Genomic DNA, 25,582 nt, shown 5'->3' on the forward strand with positions numbered 1-25,582 from the left:
CCAGTAAGGCGGTACTGGCAACGTTGTGAGTTCAAATTCCGCCGAGGTCGACTTTGCCTTTCATCCTTTCGGGGTCGATAAATTAAGTACCAGTTACGCACTGGGGTCGATGTAATCGACTTAATACCTATGTCTGTCCTTGTTTGTCCCCTCTGTGTTTAGCCCCTTGTGGGTAATAATGAAATAGGTACTGGCAACGACCTCGCTCAAATGTGCCAGTAAGGCAATGCTGGTAATGATCCCGCTCGAATGGTGCTTCCTACATGCCACCAGCACGGGAGCCAGTTAGCCGCTCTGGCAACGATCAGGCTCAGATGGTACTCTTAGCACCCTGCTAGCATGGGGCACAAGTGCCAGTAAGGTGAAGCTGGTAACGATCACACTCGAATGGTGCCCTTTAATGTGCCACTGGCACGGAAGCCAGTTAGCTGCTTTGTCAATGATCACGTTCGTATGGTGTTCGTGCCCGTCATTAATGATAAAGCATGAACTGTTAATCTATTGATTAAACTTGTGTTGGGCCCATTGCAGATTTATGTATGTGTGCATGCACCCCTAACACTTAATTTTCAGGTAAAAGCCAACTGTTTTCAGTTGAAAAACCCACTTTTCAATATCATCATCGTCATTTAACGTCTGCTTTCCATGCTGGCATGGATTGGACGGTTTGGCAGGAGTTGGCCAGGCAGTAGCCTGCACCAGACTTGTGTGTCTCTTTTGGCACAGTTTTTATAGATGGATACCTTTCCTAACACAAATTACCCAGGTGAGTGGACAATATGGAATGAGAAAATAGATTTTATTCATTCAGATAGTCTATACTACAGCTTATATATAAGGCATTTTTTTTTTATGAGAGATACAATACTTCATTGAGAAATTGGTTTATTGCATATCTCTGTTCTTTAACTCTACCTCTACCTCTACCAGGAAATAAAATTTTAGTGAAATTTCTTTATGGATATTGAACTCCCGTTTGTTATGCCATTGTCCGCTTTGCCGTTCATCATTTATCTGACTTAGCACTTGTCATCAATAAATTTATTTTTTTATCCTGCATCTAATATAGAAACAACAAAATCAAAATCTCTTATTCATAAACTTGGTATCTTCATCTTCTCTTTAACAGTTTACGAGTAACAGCATCAGCTACCATGACCGGTACTTCTAGTTAATTAATAATCACACAGTAATTACATCGTGATAATACAACCAGTTGACATGTAGCGATCGATATTGGGGAGTTGTCGCGGGAAAAATTCCTGCAAGTTTGTAGAACTCTTCATTTTGCAAGCAAACGATTACTTCCGCTTTGAGCTTCTGTCCGTCTCTGATTTGGATGCTTAATTGATGATTGTTTTGGCAATTACTTAATAGATTTATCACGATGTTATCTTTCAAACACGAGTGTTCCAGATACTGTTCGGACTGAAGTTCACATGTAACGCGATTAGTGTTATATTAAAGGAGGAAATTACATGAAAGTGGAAATTATGGGCGAGTTACGAAGGGTACCTGTGACTTTGTTTATATTCCTTGGCGTGTTGTTCTGGAAGTCTTACGGTAAGACCAGTTCCAATGTTATACGTTCTTAAAATCAATATTTAGTTTTAGAGAGTTAATTCTAGAATATTAACAGTTTATTTTTGTCTGATTAAATCGTTCGGTGATAATGTAAACAATGTATGTTGAATGTGGGACACCTACTTATTGATTGAATTTATTTCTTCCTTGTCTTGTAAAACATTCTCCTCATTAATAATGCATTAGTCCTTTTATCGTATTTATTATTTCTTACGCATTGCTTTATTTACGTCGTAAATACACGAACCCTTCGTCACATGGGTTGTGTTTTCGTAGCTCAGTTTTATGATTAATTTATAACCACTGCTTTAATTGCAAAATATAAGGTTTCATTTTCTAAGTTAGCTGTTTGTAAAATCTTCAAGATCGAAAATATGACCCCTTAAATGCTATTAGCTACTCGCAAGGATTTTATTGGTATAACGTAACTAGTATTTCGTTTTTGGATTTGGTCTGCAAGATTCTTTATGTGAGTTCGTGTGTTGAAGCATATTCTGTTGTGTCTGGGGAGAGTCATTTCCTTATTGTGCCTTATTATGTAACACACTCACCGGTAAAATCTCCCCCATTTTCTTATTTTTATTGTCCTAAAATTTTCATTGCGTCTTTAAGGCACAAAAAGATAATGACTCTCCCCAGAAGTAACTAGTTTTCACTTTCCGATATCAGGCGGGGTTTTAATATTGACGACACTTCGCTATGATTAACTTATTATTTGTTATTGTTTAAGATGGAATATAAATTCGAAGTACTAGGCAACCTAGTCCTTATTTTATCGACTCCAAAAGGATAGCAACACTTTTGTATAAGTGCGAGTCTTGGGTTCATGAGAAAGGACATGGTTTGTGAGATATTTCCGGCTAATTGCAAATTCACATAATGTCCAATGGATGGATATTGTTGGTAATGTCATAAAATTGTTTGATTAAGAAAAGTTTCTTCTTTTTTTTTCTCTCTCTAAAACTTACTTATTGTTAAAGCAGTTGTCTTATGTAGTTTTAGGGTATTGGGTACTGATGCAGAGAAAATTAATTAAGTTGACAACACCAGAACAGTTACAGACTGATATACGTTCAGAAGGGATGTGTATGTTGCCGTTGGGTTTAGAGCAATCTGATTGTTTTCAGAAGCATTCATTCAGATACAGACAAGCCTTGCGATGGCAATGGAGGAAACGGGTCCTTTCCACATAGACTATGTAAGAGAGACCATTGGAGAACTATGCAAGGGACCATTGGAGAAAGAAATGCTTCCTTCAAGTATCAGATGTTACAGAAATATAATTGTATTGACAATTAGCACTTAAAATTCATGTTAATTGACAATTAACATTCATTTGCTATGTGTATTTGATCACTTATAAACCAGGGCCAAAATTTCATCAATCCTGCCAACCACCATGCACACAAACATTCTACATATTAAACAGGACGATTAGTGGTTTGTCTGTTTTCCTACTTATTACGACTTTGGTCTCCTTTAAGTTAACTTCAAGGCCCTTTGATTCTAGGTTTTGCTTCCGCGCCTAGAATTACTGTTTTAATTCTACTACAGATTCAGCTATAAGATCAAGGTCATCAGTATAGAGGAGCTCTCATAGGCAACCAGTCTTAAGCCCTCTGTCATAGCTTGGAGGACTATGATGAATAAGAAGAGGACGAAGAACTGAGCCCTGGTGAACTCCCTGCATACTAAATTCATTGTTATGGTCATTGCTAACTCTTGCCTTATCAACAACATCTGTGTACATGGCTTGGATGGCTCTTACCTGCCATTCGTTGATCCCTAGCTTCTCTCCAATGACAAGGGTAACGGGGTGACGCTATGAAGGGTTTTCTCTAGCAGTTTATTTTTCTAGTAATTTTCTAGTAAGGCAATTATTCCTGTAATTGCTTTACTAGAAAGAGTGTATCAACCAAACTGCATCTCATCTGGGCTAATCAGATTAAATGAACTGATGGAATCTTTGCATCAACACGTTCCTCCTTGCGACAATGTAGCCTTTAATCAAATGAAGATATCTTTGGCTTGAAGAGTAGCTGTGGATTTTACCACTTCTGAGGTTCCACTCGCTATGAAACATGTAGCCTGAATTTCCCATACTCCATTCCGTAACACTTGTATTCTTTTTCACACACTTGGCAACCCTGGTTGCTTGCCAAAGAATATAATAAGAACCTTTTTCAGCTCATCATTCTTTGATAAAAGAAAAAAAACCATCTGCAACCTTCCATCTCAATAAACCACTATTGTTCCTGAAAGTTGTTTTTTTATATTTATTATGGATTGCTTGAAGCTAACTTTCTTCCTACAACTCGATTCCTGGATTCTACATTTACACACACACACACACACATCTTTGTGTTTATCCCCATCACCGCTTGACAACAAGTGTTGGTTTGTTTATATTCACGTAACTTACTGATTCAGCAAAAAGAGTGATAGAATAAAGTACCAGGTTTAAAAATAAGTATTGGGGGGTTGATTTGTTTGACTAAACCCTTCAAGGCAGTGCCCCATCATGGCCACAGTCCAAAGACTGAAACAAATAACACATAAAAGATAGTTGCTGTTATTAACAGTGAAATTGAAAGCTTACGCTTTTAAAAATGAATGATAAGTTTTAGTCTGTTGGTATAATTTATGCTTCACTCCTAAAAAAGGAAAGCTGAAATAAATTATTACTGTATTTGAACACACAAAAACTTAAGGAATTCCTCTGAAATTATCTAGAAATTATTTAATGTTTTAGAATATGACAATTTATCTTTGCTTTTTTTTATGTTGTTGTTGCCATTCATCTCAAATTGAACTCATTTACTCCAGTTAATTCTTTCAGAGTGTCTCCTAATTTTGCAGGATATAATAACCATGACATTTCATATTATTCTACACACTTCCAAGTTGTTAGATGTACTTGGCTCTTTCTTTGATTTCTCTTGGGAATTATCAAACAGTGTCAACTTGTGTCAGCATCAGAAGACTATTATTTTATTTTTGAAATTGTGAAATTATAGCAATCAAATATAAGTTTCAATTTTTGGCACAAGGCCATCAGGGGCTAAATTGATTAAATTGACCCCCAGTACTCAACTGGTACTTGTTTTGTCTACCCCAATGGGGTGAAAAGTAAAGTCAACCCCAGCGGCATTTGAACCCAGAACGTAAAGACAGATGAAACGCTGCTAAGCGTTTTGCCTGGTATGTTAACAATTTTGTCAGCTTGCTGCATTTGGTATTTAGATATTAAGTTGGTCAATATATTTAATGTAATCAGCACTAAAAAACTAATTAGAAATATATATATATATGGTAAGGGAAAGACAATATTAGCTCAATGAATGATAATCATTTCAGGGAATATGCTAGACAGCTCTGGACATGTTCGGGTCTTAGTAGATCTCTTTAACAAAGCCTGGCCTGTGTCATTACTAATGAAAGTAATGATGAAAGAATCATTAAGCAGATTACATAATATTGCAGATGAGTTAAGTTAATAGTCTGTCTCGAGTCTACACGTCCATTAGGCTGGAGCTTATCTTGGTTTCTGTAGTGTTTTCATGGTTTATAGAATGGTTGACAATACAAGATGTAGCAGTCTGTTGCAAGGCTAAAACATGTAGTGACGCTGTTTTGGAAGTTTTCAGCACGCATGCGCAGAGTTGGATTACTTCCGGTAGGCCGCCGGATGTTCCCTCATGCTCATGTGCAGAGAACTGCCAATAGAAAGTTTTCCCGCTAGATCGGTCTTCTTTTTGTAGCTGCAGCCCTATCGAGTGGACACGACTCAACCTTCTCTCAAGGAAAATCTAGCATGTAGAGAAGCCCCCTTCTACGCGGGAATGGAGACAGCATTTTGGCTCACACAAGTTAACTGTTGTGAATAGTTTTATGGACTTGGCTACCGGTTCGCCCCGAAGAAAATATATGTATATATATTTTATTTGAGAATCCAGACAAAATAAAGTAATATTTATTGCTGTTGAAGATAGTCGAAGTTTTGTTTTTCCTTTTGACACAATTGAATGTAACAGGATAAGACCGACACCTCTCAAGTGTTCCTGAGACCTTCATCCTGTTACAAACATATCACTGATACTCATTTTCAGCTGAATGGACCGAAGCAATGTGAATGAAGTGCTTTGCTCAAGGACACACGTCACCTGGTTTAAGGATCGAATCCACAGTTGAGTGGATTGTTAGCCAAACAATCAAATCACTTATGCCATAGAACTTCACTTGTACATGAATAGACATAAAAAAAAATGAACATATTTTAATAAACAAATTGTTAAAATTAATTAGCCATTAGGTTGTATCAAATTTAAGGGTTTGAAGCAATTATAATGTAATAGGATACTTGCAAAATATCATCATCATCATCATCATCTAAGTCAACTGCAGCTGTGATCAGTTTAAAATTTTTTCTTATTGATTATAGTTAAGGACAGGTGTTACTCCTGCCAGATGACAATCCGACCCTTCTCATCCAAGCCTATTGGTCTTATTCTCTCAACTACTAGCAGATGAATGGCTAAGCTATCCCGAATAAAGTTTGACTTTCAGGTACAGATTTTAGCTATATTTCTCTGCCAAATTACTTCATTAATATTCAATATTAGATTTGGGAAGAAAACTTTGCCAAATTAGTGCCATTTAATAAGTACAACCATAAATAGTGTTGCTTTGAGGTGAGATCTGCAAAAAGAATTAGAGAAATTATTATGACAAATAATAATGGAATTGGATGGTGATAGAGAGTCCTGAGAATCCACAAAAGCCGTGCAACAAAGAAGAAGAGTTAGCTCTTGCTTCATAATGTTCTGAGTAATATAAACCTTTCATTTCATAAGTCCCAAGTTGCTGTTAGTTGGAAAAATTGGGATACCTGGATGAAGGGAAATATGATACACAGGACAGACAAAGGGTTAAAAAGTTCTTGTTCACCCCAATTTCCCTCAACCCTTTCGTTACTGTATTTATTTTGAGATGCTCTGTGTTTCTTTCAATTATTTTACATATAACAAAGAATTTAGTAGAATAACTTAGTTATCATTAAGCTGGTGCTAGGAACATAATTTGTGACTAAGTTTTGGTGGAAGATTTTAATTCAAAACTTATGAAAACAAGACATTTATACTCAGAGCCAGATGTGGTTTCAGCCAGGTTGGTAACAAAAGGCTTAATGGAAAGAGTAGTTAATTCATTTTCTCAGTTGCAATAGCTGGATCTCCCTTAATGATTAAGACAGAAATATTGTAAAGAATATTTTGTTTTTGTATTTGCTTTGCAAAATACTTGATGTGAGCTTGTATTTGAAACAAATTTTGTTGTATCTTGAGAGGGTCATTATACCAACGATAAACACATGCACTGGTTTTATTTTACTTCTTTATTATGAATCAGTTAATGATTCAGTTGTTTAAAACTGATTAATTGATTAACTGAATGATTAATCAAGCAATTGATTAGTTCACTAATTGATGAATAATAAAGAAGTAAAATATAACCTGTGTGTGTGTTAATATGAAATAAAATCAAGTAAAAAAGATAATAAAACTTTTTTTGCCAATAAAACCTTAAGGCTTTCCTTTAGAAAATTTGGGGTAAATGCTTGCTGAAATATCTGATTTGTTAAAAAGAAAAAATAACAAGTAAAAATATAATTTCTTAAAGGTTGAAAGGTTAAAAGAACATCTCTTTGTTTAGACATTTGAAACCTAAATTGTTTTAACTGTTTGTCAACATTTTGGTACTAAGTCTTTGATAAGTAAAATATCAGCTGCAAATAGTTGTCTTTGTTCTTGAATAACCTTACACCCAGACTAAAGTTCAAAAAGGATAAAATGAACATATATTTCAGACGCAAGATGAACATATATTTCAGAAAACTCAGGCTTAGTTTTGATGTAGCTGTTCCCAACCTATTTCTATCATGACACATTTTAGCAAACCCTCCATCTTTTAAAAATATATTTCTAACATAAGAAGTGCAGATGTGGCTGTGTGGTAAGGTGTTTTGTTTGCTTTCCAACCATATGGTTCAGGGTTCAGTCCTACTGCATGGCATCTTGGACAAGTGTCTTCTACTATAGTCATATACTGACCAAAACTTTGAGTGGATTTGGTAGATAGTAGCTGAAAGGAGCCTGTCTCATGCTCATATATATATATATATATATATATATATATATAGTATTGAACTATGAGACAGTGATATAGGGGCCTGATGATTGGGGTTATATTCTAAGAATGGTTCCAGCAAAACACAGAGTGGTTTAGGAACCGGGAAATGTACCTCATGAAACACGTGTAGCCAAGTTATAAAGTAGTAGGTATTTAAAATAAAATTTCTTTTTTATCTGGTGAGATGAAGGGGCCTACTATCTCTAAATGAATATATATATATATATATATCGTCCAACCCATGCTAGCATGGAAAGCGGATGTTAAATGATGATAATATATCGCTCTCTCTTATCTCTTATGATATCTCTTATTATAAAAGGCAGATTTTATCTGCCTCCCTTTGTCACTTATAGAAATCTACAATATAGGATTTCTTCAATTACAATTTACCTAGCATTTTTAAGAGTAGAATGCATCGGGTCATGCCAGGTCCAGTTTTTAAAATTTAAACTCCAATTAAGCAAAATTTACAGAAAACTCACATTCTGGTGTGTATGTCAAATGCTTTTCTTAGTCTGGTTTACAGCACACGCAAACGCACACACACAGTGTGCAACGAATAAAATGAAACTAATTCACTGTGAGTGTGTTGACAGGTAGACAATAGAATGCGATGGCGATGTAATATTTGTTTCTGTCTATCACGCTGATAGATACATGAGTAAAATGTATGGCAAGCTAAGAGATAAGAGTGAGTGAAAATGTTCTTGGAAGAGAGTAAATAGCGACAGAGTGATTTGAGGAAGACTAAACTGAAAGTATGAAACTGTGTTTATGTATAAACAGACGACACATATATAGTTATTAATAAATGTATGCATCCGTTTAACCCTTTCGTTACCAAACCGCCCGAATTTACCTATTCATATTTAAATGAGAATATCAGAGTAAATCTCTTTAGTACATTCGTGAAAACACGTATTATACTTCGTACGTTTATATGTATATATGCACACGCACGTATGTACATATATATATATGTATGTGTATGTGCATATATATATAATATATATATATATATATATATATACACACATATATATATATATATATATATGTATGTATATGTATGTATGTATGTATGTGTGTATGTATGTATTTTGATTGGTATTTCTGTAGCTGTGCCAAGCTCAACCCCCAGCTGTAGTCACTGCAGAGATGGTACAGCGGTGACGTGTTAAATCCCTGTGCCTTCACCGAATCGTTGTCTCTATTTGTGGACAAACATTTTTCAGTCTTTTGTTTAACATGTTAAGGGAATGTCAGAGACAGGGCCACATGTGGACACACACACACACACACACACACACACACACACACACACACACACACACACACACACACACACACACACACACACACACACCACACACACCACCCCTCAAATACAATTTTGTACAAAAATCGAAGTGTAATTTTAATTCCGTGAATTATGGGAGATTTTTTTCCAAAATTTGTTCCTATTGTGTTTTCAAAATTTGTAATTCTGACAAAAAATGGATACGAATTTCATTATATCAAGCAGCGAGTCAGAATTCGAAGGATTTTCTACTGAAGACCTTCATAAATCTAACTCTATGACTGAAAAAAAAAAGCATCTTTATATAAGAGTGAAGTTGTGTGTCTGTCTCCTACGATTTAGATTCGTAACTACTCCCACATTTTGCGGTGCAGTTTAACCAAAAGCGGGTATCTTATAGTCGTGATTCATATCGAGCCCTTCTGGGTATTAGCGCGCGTCTACGATGAGTCTACGATTTAAAAAAAATTTACCATCATATTTTTCCATTTTAATGCATTTTTTTCGCTTTTATATAAGGGAAGTAACTCTCTAAAAATATCTAGGATGTGTCAACGATTTAAAAAAAAATTTACCTTAATTTTTTTTCAAATTTTAATGCATTTTTTTGCTATTTTTTGGCTATAACTCTCTAAAAATGCTTATATAGTTATTTCCCTTACAACCCGAGCAACACCGGGCGATACTGCTAGTCTTATGATAAAAGGCAGATTTTATCTGCCTCCCAAACCGTTTGTTTTTTATACAATTGTACAATATAGAATTTCTTTAATTGGAATTTACCTATGCTTTTTCCAAGTAGATTCCATTGGGTCATGGCATGTAAAGTTTTTTCAATTTGACCCCCAATTAAGCAAAAATTCGAGAAAAGTAAATATTTTACGATTTGCCTCTCTAATTTCAACTGCTTCACTCAAACTATTACCACACTTTCTGCTACTTTCTCTTTGCATCATGTGTACGTGCGTGAGTGTGTGTGTGGTGTGTGTGTTTGATGGGGTGTGCGACACAGAAAGTGTGGTGTGTAAGTGAAGTGCTTTTGTTAGTGTGTGTAAAGAGACAGAGAGAGTAATGTTGTGCTGTGTGTGTATGTGTGAAAGACAGAGATAACTGAACTTTTTTTATTCACTTTTTGTAGTGAGTGACTGAGAGAGAAAAGAAGAGAGAGAGGTTATGTATGTATATATGTATTTATGGCTTCAGTGACACACACAAAAACACATACCTACGAACACCTAAAGCATGCACACACACACACAAACGGAGCGCAATCTTCAAAAGAACTTTGCGCTCTATCTATCTGGTTTGCCATCCTCACACATATACACACGCAAACATATACATATATGAGAGTGACAAACACAAACGTTTCAAACAACTGCATACAAACACTCAAACACACACACGTGTGTGTTCGAGAAAAGTAAATATTTTACGATTTGTCTCTCTAATTTCAACTGCTTCACTCATGCTATTACCATAATTTCTCCTACTTTCTCTTTGCAAGTGTACCTTAAACCACTACTCAAAAAACATACAGAGCAAACAGAAACAAATAAATACATAACGATTTACTCCTCACACAATTTCTTCAATTGGAGTTTACCTATGATTTTTCCAAGTACATTCCATTCGGTCATGGCATATAAATTTCTTTCAATTTCACCCCCAATTAAGCAAAAATTCGAGAAAACTCAATATTTTACGATTTCCCTCTCTCACTTCAAAGGCTTTACTCTGCCTATAACCACACTTACTCCCACTTTCTCTTTACACACAATACATATATGACAGTGTCAATTGTTGAAAGAAAATTGTAAACTAAGGTGTGTGTGTGCGTGAGTGTGTGTGTGTGTCTGTATGTGTGTGACAGGGATGAGCCATTAATACTGGTCATCCTTTTTGCTAGAGGAAGATCCGCTATGGTCTTATATGCTACACCACTGGTTTTCAATTCATATTAATTATTAATCAAATTAATATTAAATTTTTCACCCTTATTATGTGTGTGTGTATTAGCAATTCGTATAAAATTGCATCAATGACTTGAACTTGAATAAGTGGTTTCACATAAATGGGGATAAATTAAAAAGGTTTGTTGTTATTATTATTACTGTTTCACTATTGTAATCACGTGGCATGTAAAGTTTATAGCTGCAACACATTATATATACCGTACTTAATACACACCATGACACACCACAAATGTACCTTGAACGAGGACTATTCATTATAATATATCAGTTCCACACATTTACCCTGGTTCCATTTCGGACAACTGCACAAACATTTGCCATTTGACACATGTATGTAAACAAATTCTTTTCTTAAAAATTTCAATTCATTTTCTTTTTCAATTTACGTTTCTATACACTTTACACAAATATTTGATTAAACAACTAAAACACTTCACATTTCAAACATGTACGTAAACTTCTTCCATTCTTACAAATCTAACTTTATTTTCTTGCTTTTAACTCAACTTTCAATACACTTTACACACTCTTTCGCTATACTTGCATAAAAAATTTCTTTCAGCTGCAAATATTTCTTTCTTTTCCTTCCACGGTTAACATTTTTCCACATTTCATTCACATTACAATTTCTATCTTTAAGTAACTTTCACCCTTTCTTTTTCACATAAAATGCCACCGAAAAAGAGAAGCCGCCTCGGCCGCCATACTTCAGCAGCAGCGGCGCAAAAGGCGATTATCGCAAACGAGCCTTCCGACAAAAAGGCTTTCAGACTTTCACAGAGCGCCTTACGTTCAGCGCAATCACGAGCTGCTGAAAATTTACAACAGCGCAACGCACGCCTAGCAAAAAAGGCTTCATACGATGCTGCTTCCAGGGCTTCAGAGGGTCCGGAAACAAGGTCGAAGCACATGGCCATAAAGGCTGCTGCTGCTGTTGCTGCACAAAGGGCTTCAGAGGACCCACAACAAAGGGCCACTCGACTGGCTACAAACGCTGCGGCTACTGCTGCTTCAACATTTTCGACACATTCCCACGACTCAGACCAGCAACGTTCTACGTTCCAGCGGAACAGTCGATGCCGCGAGGCTACCTGCGGTCTGACAGTCCAAACAGCCCTTACTGGCATCTACGGGCTTTCAAGTATGAGCCCAACTTCAATTACTTGATGTACGCTGACATAAATATTGGGGAAATGTGCTTCAATTGCCAATTCTGAAATGCTAAAAAGTGGGCTGGGGAACCACCTGCAATGTGCTGCTTAAACGGTAAGGTCAGCTTGCCCCCTCTTCGGGAGCTGCCAGACCCTTTGAAGGAATTACTTACTGGTTCCACCTCAAGGTCATCAAAATTCCTTCAACTCATCAGGAAGTACAATTGTGCATTTCAGATGACTTCTTTCGGGGCTAACGTTGTCAGAGAAACTGGTTGGATGCCTACTTTCAAGGTCCAGGGCCAGGTGTACCACCTTATTGGGTCACTCCAGCCACTACAAAATTGCAAACCTTCGTTCCTTCAAATTTATTTCATTACAAATTACAATAGGCAACTTGATTTGCGTTTCGGCGTAATTCCACAACCTGCAAGCACTGACGCTAACAATTTCGACAGGGACGTGCTGCTCAGTCTGCAAAACATGCTTCATGACCACAACAGCTACATTCGCAGTTTCAAATATGCCTTGGAAACAGCCCCTTCACCAACATTCACCATTGTCATCGATGCTGACAAAAGGCCTTCTGGGGAGCACGCACGCCGATATAACGCTCCTTCGTGCAATGAAGTGGCCATAGTTCTCCATGGTGAACAGCACAATCAGCGAGACATAGTTCTTCAAAGCTGCAACAGTGGTCTTCAGCGTATTAATGAGACGCATCGGTCATATGACGCCCTGCAGTATCCCTTTCTTTTTCCGTATGGAGAAGACGGGTACCATTTCGGCATTCCTCACCACAAACCAAACGAGCCCTCAGCTGCGACATCTAAAACTGTTTCATGTATGGCTTTTTACTCATACCGCTTCATGACAAGGCATAATGATTTCAACCCCTGCACAGATCACGGGAACTGTTTCACCAGTTTGCAGTTGACATGGCTGCAAAGATGGAGTCTGAGAGACTGTGCTTCATCAAATTGAATCAGAAGCAGCTGCGCTCAGACTCCTACATCCATTTGCGTGATGGCATCAGGAATGACACTGACACCCGCAATATCGGCAAAATGTGCATTCTCCCCTCAACCTATACAGGGGGCCCACGGTACATGCACGAGCGAACACAAGACGCTATGACTTACGTTCGGCATTATGGGCGACCTGATTTATTCATTACCTTTACATGTAACCCAAAGTGGGTTGAGGTAACGCGAGAACTTCTCCCAGGGCAGCAGTACTGTCATCGCCATGATATTATTGCAAGGGTTTTCAGGCAGAAACTGGCTAAGCTCATTCATTTAATAAAAAAAGGGCAGGTTTTTGGGCCTGTTAACTGCCACATGTATACTGTTGAGTGGCAGAAAAGAGGGTTGCCACACGCGCACATTTTGCTTTGGTTGGTCAACAAAATAGACCCAACAGTTCTTGATGATCTCATAGCAGCAGAAATTCCGGACCCAACTGTTGACTGGCAGCTGTACGACATTGTGAAGGCACACATGGTACACGGTCCGTGCGGTCCTGGTTTTCAAAAGTTCTCATGCCACAAAGACCACGTGTGCACTAAACGGTACCCAAAGAGGTTCGTGGATGAGACCCAGACTGGCCGCGACGGATACCCACTGTACAGAAGAAGGCACCCTGACAATGGTGGATTCACTATAATGTTACGGGGTCATCAAGTGGATAATAGGTGGGTAGTGCCATACTGTCCATTTCTGATGAAAACTTTTAACGCTCACATAAATGTGGAGTTCTGTCATTCAGTCAAGTCTATAAAGTATACATGTAAATATGTTAACAAGGGTTCTGACGCTTCCATGTTTGGCTTTCAAAAGGACAATAGCATGGACGAGGTGTCACAGTACTTGGCAGGTCGGTACATAAGCAGTGGTGAAGCTTTTTGGCGGATATTCGAGTTTCCACTTCACCAAAGGCACCCCGCCATCATACAACTAGCGGTTCATTTGGAAAATGGCCAGCGAACTTACTTTACTGAACAGACTGCAGCTGAATTGGCGGCAAATCCAAAACAAACAACTTTGACCGGTTTCTTTAGGCTTTGCCAACTTGACACATTTGCTAAAACACTTTTATGCCCTCAGGTCCCGTCCTACTACGTGTGGTCAAACAACAATTGGGTGCGTAGGAAGTCGGGTCAGGATGTTAAAGGACATCCTGGTGTCAAGTTTAACAGTTGTCTAGGAAGAGTCTACACTGTACCTGCAAACCAACATGAGTGTTTTCACCTGCGCCTTCTCCATGAGGTTTTAGGCCCACAAAGTTTTCAAGACATCAGAACTGTTGATGGTGTATTATGTGATACTTTCCGCGAAGCCTGTTTTCGGCGTCAACTTTTGGAGGATGATTCACAATGGGGCGCCACTATGGCGGAGGGTGTTTGATTAAAATCTCCTAAAAAAATCAGATCGCTTTTCGCTATTCTATTACTATGGTGTGACTTGGCTAATCCCACCTCTTTATGGCTTATCTACAAAGATTATATGTCTGAAGATTTCCTGTGTCACGCTCAATCGCTACATCCATCAATGGAGGTCGGGTACACTGACCTCATTTACAACAGGGCGCTGCTTGAAATCGAAGATACTGTACTTGATATGGGCGGTAGTGCCTTGCCGGTCTATGGCCTACCTTCAACAAACCAGGAAGGCACAAACACTCTGTCTTCACATTTGCTGCGTGAGACATGTTTTAATGTTGACGAGCTTGCCGAGTACATAGCCGATAATGAGCCAAAGCTCCTTCCAGAACAGAAGTTCGCTTACAACTCTGTTGTTAATTCAGTCCGGGCCAAAGCTGTGGGGATTTTTTTCCTGGACGCTCCTGGGGGCACTGGGAAAACTTTTGTCAACAAATTAATATTGGCTGAGATTAGGCGAACACAAGGCATTGCCCTAACTGTGGCATCATCTGGAATTGTGGCTACTTTGTTGCCAGGCGGCAGGACAGCTCACTCTACTTTCAAGCTCCCACTTGACTTAGCGAAGACTGAGACACCAACTTGCAACATCAGTAACAGCTCCGATCAGGCAGAAGTCTTCAGACGATGCAAGCTTATCGTTTGGGATGAATGCACGGTGGCCCACAGAGGTGCTCTTGAGGCACTAGATAGATCTCTCAGAGACATCAAACAATCTTCAGCTCCCATGGGAGGCATAACACTTCTTCTTTCAGGGGACTTCCGACAAACACTTCCCGTTATTCCCAAAGGGACTAGAGCTGATGCAGTAAGTGCGTGTCCTAAGTCATCCACATTGTGGCCACTGGTGAAGACTCTCAAACTTCACACCAATATGTGTGCTCATATGCGACGTGATATCACATCAGCAGCATTTTCTCACACCCTCCTTGCACTTGGCGAAGGCAAAATACCAGGGGATGAAAATGGTAATATTGCCATCGATTCCATTTGTACCATTGTTAAAACGCCTTCTGATCTCAGAGATGCAGTGTTCCCAGATCTACAAGCTAATTATCAGAATATGGATTGGATTGGCCAAAGGGCTATTCTGGCCCCGAGGAATAAAACTGTTCACCATATTAATGATGAAATGCTAAAACTCATTCCTGGGGATGTCTATGTATATAAGTCTATCGATACAACTCCTGACCCAGAGGACATAATCAATTATCCAATAGAGGTACTCAGTTCCTTTGAGCCCCCCAGACTACCACCACACATTCTCAAACTTAAAGTTGGTGCCCCTATAATGCTCATTAGAAATTTGGCTCCCCCAAAACAATGCAATGGCACACGTTTGATCGTTAAGTCCTTATCTCCCAATCTGATTGAGGCCACCATTATCACAGGGTGCGGTCGAGGCAACGTTCCTAGGATGCATCTTTTCCCATCAGGAGCAGACCTACCTTTCATATTTCGGAGGTCCCAGTTCTCAGTAAGGCCATGTTTCGCAATGTCAATTAACAAAGCGCAGGGTTAAACACTGTCTGTGGCGGGAATACATTTGGGAGAGCCATGTTTCTCTCATGGTCAGCTTTATGTTGGCTTCTCGCGTGTCGGCAGCAACAGTGATGCTTTCACATTCGTTCCACAACGAAAAACAAAAAACATTGTGTACAAGGTTTTATAGGATTACTACGTTTCATCATTTTCGAACACGTTAGTATTTCACTTACATACGACTCTCTTTTATGATGGCATTTACATTTTTAGGCATTTCATGACATTAATTCACACTTAACCAACACCTGTCCTTCGCTCACCTCCATTTCTATCCATTCATCATCAAACCACCAGCCTCATCGTCTATATCCAACGTATATGACACATCTACCCCCTACATCTACACTCTCACTGTTAAAGTTTACATAAGCGACAACACGATCGCAACATACACTTTGGAAACTAAGCAACAGATCATTTTATACAACAACAAATTTAATCAAAACGCCCATCAATGAAAACATCTCCACCCACTGTGTTGTGATTCATCTAACAGCACCACTACAGTCTTGCCGGTCTGACATATGGTGAGTAGATGCTATTGTTCTATATTTTATAAATTACTTATATTTACTTACCCATGCTTCATTCCCCTCTTGCCTACATAGGGCATCCACTCTCTTTTAACACAGCATCAAGTTTTGTAACAGCACATCCGCTGCCGTTCATGCAAAACGAAGAGACCCTATTCACCTGCGAACGTTTTACATCGCCTTCCACGACTATCAAATTCTTACAATTATGAGAACAATAACATGGCTCTTTTCAAGGCAACCTCGCATTCAATTCTTACACCATTCTACGAGGGGGTAGGAACCCCTTTACACGGCTTTCTATACACTTACAAATACATTCATTCGCCGTAAACTTATATCAATATTTGCCTGAATAATCATAATTCAGTGCAATCATTAACAGTACTTTCAAGCAATTCAGCCCCGAGCAACGCCGGGCAATTCTGCTAGTATATATATATTTATGTTCAACAAAAGAGATTGATAGAATAAGTTCCAGGCTTAAAAAAAGTACTGGAGGCAATTCATTTAACTAAAAATTCTTCAAGGCATTGCCCCAGCATGGCCACAGTCTAATGACTGAAGCAAGTAAAAGATAAAAACACATACACTCATATACATACATGCACACATACACACACACACCACCACCACCATCATCATCATTTATAACATTTCCATTTTCACTTTTTCGTTTTCACATGAGATGAACAGAATTCATTGGGGCAGGCTTCTCTATGGCCGGTTGCCCTTCCTGTTGTCAATCCTCGCCTACTTCTAAGTAAGGTAATATTTTCCCATTGCCGTTTTCAAGGAAGATTGCAAATAGAATACACTGCATATATGATTGAGACGCCCACTTACAACTAACATACAATGCTAAGACGTACAAGACATACACACAACTTATACAACAGACTTCTTTCTGTTTATCAAATTCACTCAAAATGCTTTAGACAGTTTGGGGCAGTAGTAGATGACACTTGCCCAAAGTGCCATGCAGTGGGACTGAACCTAGAACCATGTGGTTGGGGAGCAAATTTCTGAACCACACATCCATGCCTATGTATCATCATCATCATCGTTTAACATCCGTTTTCCTTGCTAGCATGGGTTGGACGGTTCGACTGGGGTCTGAGAAGCCATGAGGCTGCACCAGGCTGATCTAGCATTGTTTCTACAGCTGGATGCCCTTCCTAATGCCAACCACTCCTTGAGTGTAGTGGGTGCTTATTACGTGCTACTGGCACAGGTGCCAGGGGAGGCTGGCAATGGCCACGATCGGTTGGTGCTTTTTATGTGCCACCGGCACGGAAGCTAGTCAAGGCAGCACTGATGTCGGCCACGTTTGGGTGGTGCTTTTTAAGTGTCACCGGCATGGGTATTACAACTACAATTTCTATTTGATTTTTATTTTGATGTACTTGACTCAATAGGTCTCCTATTATATCTCTCTATATATAAATGGCAAAATGTCTGTGTGTGTGTGTGTGTGTGTGTGTGTGTGTATCCTTTATACAAATCTACAATTTTTCAGTTAGAACTTAAGAAAATGACTAGAATGAATTTGAACTCAAAGTTTATGAGTTGGTCATAATACCATATCCACTTGGCCATTTTCCTTTTATATTGAATTAATGTGGAAATTTATCTAACTCTAATCTGAGACTAAAATAAACACTGTAAACCTTTCATTGCTACTCTGTGTGTGTGTGTGTGAGAGAGAGAGAGAGTGTGTGCTTGTGTGTGTTTGCTTTAAGATCTTCACCCAAAAGCCACAGTTTGTCGCTGTCAAGGAGATATAAAACAAAATTTTGCATTGTCTGTGAACTACATCACTGATACCCAGCAGGTAAATTCATATGACATTTTTAAATGCCCTTCAGAAAACCATGAGCATTATAGACCCACTTGATCTTTCATCATTTTTGAGCAAGGACACAAAACTGGAATACTGATTTTCTGACAGCAACTATCTCTCATCATTCAAAAAAGACATACCTAACCATAGGCTCCAAATGTCATTAAATATAACAGTGACCAGATATTCTAGATAAGAAAATTTCCAACTGCAAATCATGTCATGTCTAGACGAGTTTTAGAGCTCAATAGTGGAAATTACTTAAAAAAAGACGACCCCCCCCCCCCCCGAAAACTTCTAGGAGTGGCTGTGTGGTAAGTAGCTTGCTTACGAACCACATGGTTCCGGGTTCAGTCCCACTGCATGGCACCTTGGGCAAGTGTCTTCTACTATAGTCTCGGGCCGACCAAAGCCTTGTGAGTGAATTTGGTAGACGGAAACTGAAAGAAGCCCGTTGTATATATGTAAATATATATACGTATGTGTATGTATATGTTTGTGTGTCTGTCTTTGTCCCTACCCCAACATCGCTTGACAACCAATGCTGGTGTGTCTACGTCCCTGTAACTTAGCGGTCCAGCAAAAGTGACCGATAGAATAAGTACTAGGCTTACAAAGAATAAGTCCTTAGGTCGATTTCCTTGACTAAAGGTGGGTGCTCCACCATGGCCACAGTCAAATGACTGAAACAAGTAAAAGAGAGAAAAGAACACAGTTAGCAGAGGAATTATTTATCGAAATTTCAGTCCTTGTAACTGTAACTTATAAGAACCATATTTGCACTCAAACGATATACAAAGACAGTGCTGTAGTAGTAATAATAAATTATAGACAGCTACTTCAGAGATTACAATGTATTTCTTAGGGGTTTCTCCCCCCTGAGAAGTGTAAAACAACTTCAGTGTTGTTCCACTCATGCTACAATCTGTCAGACTGTGGCATAAAGATATTTTATTCATCCAAACCCACTTGAAAGTTGCACAGACACATATATATAATGCTAGTTATAGTTTCTCGAGTACAGTAGCTTAAGCAGGAGCCTTAGTTATTGTGTCTGAAGTGCATAGTTATGGTATGCATAGAATAAGTATAAAAATTATTGATATTTGGCCATGTTCGAATCAGTGTTGTAAAGTAAAAATTAATAAAACTGCCTTGTAATGTGTACATGAGTGTGTATGTGAATTTTGGAAGACATAAATAAATGAGGTAGGCTGGACGTTAACATGAAATTCAGCTGATGAAACTGACAAGAAGTGACAATGAGGCAGAGTTAATCAGGGTTGTCATTAGGGGAGTGTTTGTTGTTCATTGTAATGTGGGTGTACGCTGCTGAAATGCTAGTATTGGGAATTAAGGGATTTCATTAAAGTGGAAAATTATAGTGTGAAAGTAGGGACCTAACAACAGATAAGGATCTACAACAAGTAACAAATAGAGTTTGTTATTGTGCGTGTGTGTGTGTGTGTGAACAAATATGCATTTGTATATATGTGAGATTATGGAATGTGTTCACATTTACAAGTGACACATTATTCTGCATGTCTAAGCTTGTCTGGTTGTTGACAAATTTAAATTCCTGGTTCATAAATGAGTGATTAATTGTAGGCGTGACAACCAAGTGTATAAAAATGTTCTCCAGACTGAAAATGAACAAATTTATAAATGACAAATTGTAAAGTTGAAAAGAGAGAGTAAAGTAGACTGTTGTTCATTTGATTCGTATTAACCGGGATTAAGAAAATCGTCCATGAAAGAGATTCCAGCTGTAGTTGTTGTCTTTGTAAGGCTATCTATGACTACATTAGAAGGTGTGTAGCTTAGTAGTTAGGGTACTCAACTCATGATCACAAGGTCATGAGTTCAATATTTGGTGGTGCAGTGCATCCTTAAGCAAGATACTTTATTTCATGTTGCACCAGTCTACTCAGCTTGCAAAAGTAAGTTGTACCTATTTCTTTATTACCCACAAGGGGCTAAACATAGAGGGGACAAACAAGGACAGACATAGGTATTAAGTTGATTACATCGATCCCAGTGCGTAACTGGTACTTAATTTATCGACCCCTAAAGGATAAAAGGCAAAGTCGACCTTGGTGGAATTTGAACTTACAACGTAACGGCAGACGAAATACAGCTACGCATTTCGCCTGGTGTGCTAACGTTTCTGCCAGCTCGCCACCTTTGGCAAAAGTAAGTTGTACCTGTGATTCAAAGGGTCAGCCTTGTCACATCCTGTTTTCAGATAATCAAACTCTCTGTTTGTTAATGGCATATCAATTTTGGAGGAGTTGGTACCAACAGCTATCAAGCTATTGGTCTATACTCTCAGGACAAAGAGACAACTTCAAGAATTTATCTTCTATGTCATTTACTCTACCCCTATTCATCTTTGTTGTTCACATACATGCCACTGATCCTTCAGGTATTTCTCTCATCTCATTTTCATCTCATATACTCAATGACAACCATTTTCATCTCATACTAGCACTATGACCCGGCAATGCTGGATCATAGTGCTAGTGCATGCATATACAGCTGCGTGCGCGTGCACATACACGCGAGTACTGTCCAAATCTCTGACTAATCACATACAGCCAGCTGGCATCCAATTGGCGTATCAAGTTTCAGGCATTTTGATTGGGTTATGGATAGAAAATTGATTTTTTAATGGCTTTGGGGGGTGACTGGGGAATGTAAAGATGTGCACGACCACCTTGGACAGTTTTGAATGACCATAGTAAGTGTGAGCCCTCTAACTGAAAAATTGTAGATTTGTATAAAGGACACGTACACACACACACACACAGACAGACATTTTGCCGTTTATATACAGAGAGATTTAATGTTAATCACATTTGGCTGAACCAGCAAAGCATTGATCTCCTAGTCAAAGGCCTGCTTGTGTTGTTGTAGTATATCATATATCTGCTCAATGGAGCACGAGTCTGTCTTGCTAATCAGCTATAAAATAGGTGTACTAAAACTGTTAGCAATCACTGGCATGATTATAAGCCAGAAGGTTGTTGCCATATTGGAGCATATTTCAATTAAACATTGAGATTCAGGGAAAGGAAAGTAGATTCACAACCAACTGCAGTAACACCACAACCAGAACCACCTCTGGCTCATAGTGTGGTGTTAAGTTCTTATGAAATAGTTGTCTAGGGAGAGCTCAGTGTTGTTTAATAATGAAATAGTACCTGTGATATTAACATAATTATCATTTCATATAAAATTCTATTTTTAAAATTATTTGACCTTAAAGCTATTTAAGATATTTTGATGACAGTAATAATACTAAAATCCAAAGTACACAATTTAATTGGAAATACTGAACACTGTCTTGCCTGTTGCTTCTGTTTAATTGTTTAGAATTTTATGATAAGCAAATGTATAATTTTAGTGCAGGTAAAGTGTTGGATCAAGCTTTGCTTCAGCTATTGTGTTGTGTCTTCATAGCTGAAATATTTGTCATTCTGTTTGTAATTAGTTGTAGGAAGAGCACATAGCTGTACCAGTGGTTTTCCTTGGCAAGCCATATATAAATACTTATTTCTTTACTACCCACAAGGGGCTACACACAGAGGGGACAAACAAGGACAGACAAACGAATTAAGTCGATTACATGGACCCCAGTGCGTAACTGGTACTTATTTAATTGACCCCGAAAGGATGAAAGGCAAAGTCGACCTCGGCGGAATTTGAACTCAGAACGTAATGGCAGACGAAATATGGCTACGCATTTCGCCCGGCGTGCTAACGTTTCTGCCAGCTCACCACCCATATATAAATACTTATTGCTTTGTTATCCTTGTAAAAACCATTTGAAACATTATGCAAGTAATGGAAAGGAATTACTTTACCAATCATCTGTACCATAGCCCCACACTCGCTCCTGAGCCACTCCTATATATATGACCATCACTTGCTACATGCCTCTTTACTCCTATATTTCTCATCCCTGTGATCCACTGTATCTTGAGATGCTCCAGCATCCCTGCCACCACCACCACACGGGCTTCTTTCCACCTACTCCTGCCCTTCGTTACTGTATTTATTTTGAGAAGCTCTGTGTTTCTTTGCCTTACTGGCACCTGTGCCGTTGGCATGTGTAAAAGGATTCGAGCGAGGTTGTTGCCAGTACCACCACACTGGCCCCTGTGCCAGTGGCACATAAAAAGCACCCGCTACACTCTTGGAGTGGTTGGCATTAGGAAGGGCATCCAGCTGTAGAAACTCTGCCAAATCAAGATTGAAGCCTGGTGCAGCCATCTGGTTCGCCAGACCTCAGTCATTCGTCCAACCCATCCATGCTAGCATGGAAAGCAGACGTTAAACGATGATGATGATGATGTATATATGTATATATATATGTGTGTGTGTGTGTATGTATATATATGTGTGTATGTATGTTTGTATACACACACACATACGTGTGCGTGTGCGTGCGTGCGTGCACCCCAGTCCCACTCCCACATTTTTGTCCTTGTGCTAAGAAGATGAGAAAGTACATGTAGTCCTTTGGAACTTCAGAAAATGTTTTTGTATTTGTGTGATAAAATGACTGAGAATGAATCAAATATTTCTTAATGAAGAGAGAGAGAGACAGAGAGAGAGAGAAAGAGAGAGAGAGAGAGGGGGAAAGAGAGGAGACGTAATAAAAATATCTTTTGTGATGATGTTAAGGTTAAATATATCAGGTCTTTTTTTATATTGTGAAGTGTGTGAATAGATGATTGACATTAGCAATAAATACATGTCTGGTTTGTTTAAGTCTCAAGATTACATACAGCTATAAATAAGCATGCCTGGTTCTATTTGTTATTGTTATTCTTGTTTTACTCCAAGTCAACCATGATCCATTAGACTATGATTATAGGCATTCTGGCCTTGACCATACCACCATTTAAGTGGGGGGACCTGGGACTATATTATATAATACGTTCTTCCCATATTTAGATAGCGAAGTGTGATTTGAGGTAAGAAGTGGGTGGTATATTGGCTGCTGTTTCTAGCAGGCTGAACTGAATGACTTCATAGAGGCTACTGCATTGGCTGTGTATGTGTGATGTAAAGTATTGTGTGTGTATTTTGTCGGTTTCAGACGGATGAAATATAAATTAGATCCTGGTAGGGTTTGAATTCCGATCATAGACAGATGAAACTATTTAGTTTCATGCTCTACCAGTTCAGCCAACTCAACAATTTGACTTCTATCCTTTCTTTTTTTACTGTTTTATTTCTTTTCTTTTATTTGTTTCAGTCATTTTGACTGCAGCCATGCTGGAGCACCACCTTTAGTCGAGCAGATCGACCCAGGACTTATTCTTTGTAAGCCTAGTACTTATTCTATCGGTCTCTCTTGCCGAACCGCTAAGTGATGGGGACGTAAACACACCAGCATTGGTTGTCAAGCGATGGGGGGGGGGGGGCAAACGCAGACACACAAATACACACACACACGACGGGCTTCTTTCAGTTTCCATCTACCAAATCCACTCACAAGGCTTTGGTCGGCCCGTGGCTATAGTAGAAGACACTTGCCAAAGGTACCACACAGTGGGACTGAACCCAGAACCATGTTGTTGGTAAGCAAGCTACTTACCACACAGCCACTCCTGCGCCTGAAAATTTATTGCTTGCGTCGGCTGGGAATCGAACCTGGGCCGCCTGCGTGGTAGGCAAGCATTCTAACACTGAACCACCGACGCTTAATAATAATAATAATGATTTCAGGCCTTGTGCCTATAGTAGAAAAGAATGATAATAATAATAATAATAATAATAATAATAATAATAGTTTCGAATTTTGGTACAAGGCCAGCAATTTTGGGGGAAGGGGTAAGTCAATTACATTGACACCCAGTGCTTAACGAAAGCAAGTGTGGCTGTGTGGTAAGAAGCTTGATTCCCAACCACATGGTTCTGGGTTCAGTCCCACTGCATGACACCTTGGGCAAGTGTCTTCTACTGTAGCCTCAGGCTGACCCAAAGCCTTGTGAGTGAATTTGGTAGATGGAAATTGAAAGCAGCCTGTCGTATATATATATATATATATATATATATATATATTTGTAAAAAATGAAGTTCGAAAATGCTGCTGTATTATACAATTTTTAATTTTTATATATACATTATAACATGTTTCAGTTCCTGAAATGAACCTTATCAAAAAAAGTTATATATAAAAAAAGACAGCTCATGCCGTCAAACACAAGAAATTCATTTATAATACACAACGGAGTCAGACATCTTAGAGTTCATGTATAGTTGATATATAGTTCATGTATAGTTGATATATAGTTTGAAGTATATGTTCAAAGTGTTCGATGCAGTGGCCCACGGTGGCGATACGTATTCAATACAAAAAACAGATCAAAGTGGTGGAAAGCGGTCAATACAGAAGATTGATGTTTCCGAAAGAGCGAGGAATTCATTTTTACCTTAAGCAATTGTGATGACCCATGGTGGAAGTTCGCTGGGTGGTTCTATATATATGTACATACATACGTACATACATATATATGTATGTGTGTGTATATGTTTGTAAATGTGTCCCCAACATCGCTTGACAACCAATGCTGGTGTGTTTATGTCCCCGTAACTTAGCGCTTCAACAAAAGAGACCTATAGAATAAGTACTAGGCTTACAAAGAATAAGTCCTGGGGTCGATTTGCTCGACTAAAGGTGGTGCTCCAGCATGGCTGCAGTCAAAATGACTGAAACAATTAAAAGAGTAAAAAGAGTAAAGAGTATCCAAAAATTTCAATCCACCGATTTCCCAAGAGGGAGATTCATTTGTTAATTGCTTGGATAATATTTGTTGATAGATGTTTTCCAACTCAAAACCCTTTAGTGTTTATATTTACTCTGCCAAACACTTCATTAGGCTCTGTTAATGGCAATTGCTATGTTTGTACTTGATTTTTCTCTCTACTGACCAAACTGCTTCCCTTTCCCTAGACTCTGCTGTATATTGTACACACTTCTCTACTATGTTTTATATTTGGAGAATAG

General features: G+C 38.6%; 1 protein-coding gene, 1 long non-coding RNA gene and 1 other non-coding gene across 4 annotated transcripts in view; 1 reads left to right on the top strand and 2 right to left on the bottom strand.

Annotated features, from left to right (window-relative positions):
• Positions 1-640: 640 nt before the first annotated feature.
• On the bottom strand, positions 641-25,109 carry LOC118766557. Its single transcript, XR_005002491.1, has 2 exons — positions 25,079-25,109; positions 641-748 (listed from the first exon to the last, which is right to left on the bottom strand). It is a non-coding gene; the product is annotated as an uncharacterized LOC118766557 (long non-coding RNA).
• The window catches only part of LOC115220268 (lysosomal acid glucosylceramidase), a 50,163-nt gene continuing 25,871 nt past the window's right edge, over positions 1,291-25,582 (top strand). The window contains exon 1 of one of the 2 annotated variants that reach the window (XM_036509977.1): positions 1,291-1,563. In XM_036509977.1, coding sequence (XP_036365870.1) covers positions 1,479-1,563 — 85 coding nt within the window. In that variant the 5' untranslated portion in view covers positions 1,291-1,478. The remainder of the gene's footprint in view (positions 1,564-25,582) is intronic. The other variant, XM_029790376.2, reaches the window with a different exon arrangement.
• On the bottom strand, positions 24,205-24,275 carry Trnag-acc. Its single transcript has one exon. It is a non-coding gene; the product is annotated as a tRNA-Gly (tRNA).

The sequence above is a fragment of the Octopus sinensis genome, linkage group LG16 (genome assembly GCF_006345805.1).
Source record: "Octopus sinensis linkage group LG16, ASM634580v1, whole genome shotgun sequence".
NCBI classification, from domain to species: Eukaryota; Metazoa; Mollusca; class Cephalopoda; order Octopoda; family Octopodidae; genus Octopus; species Octopus sinensis.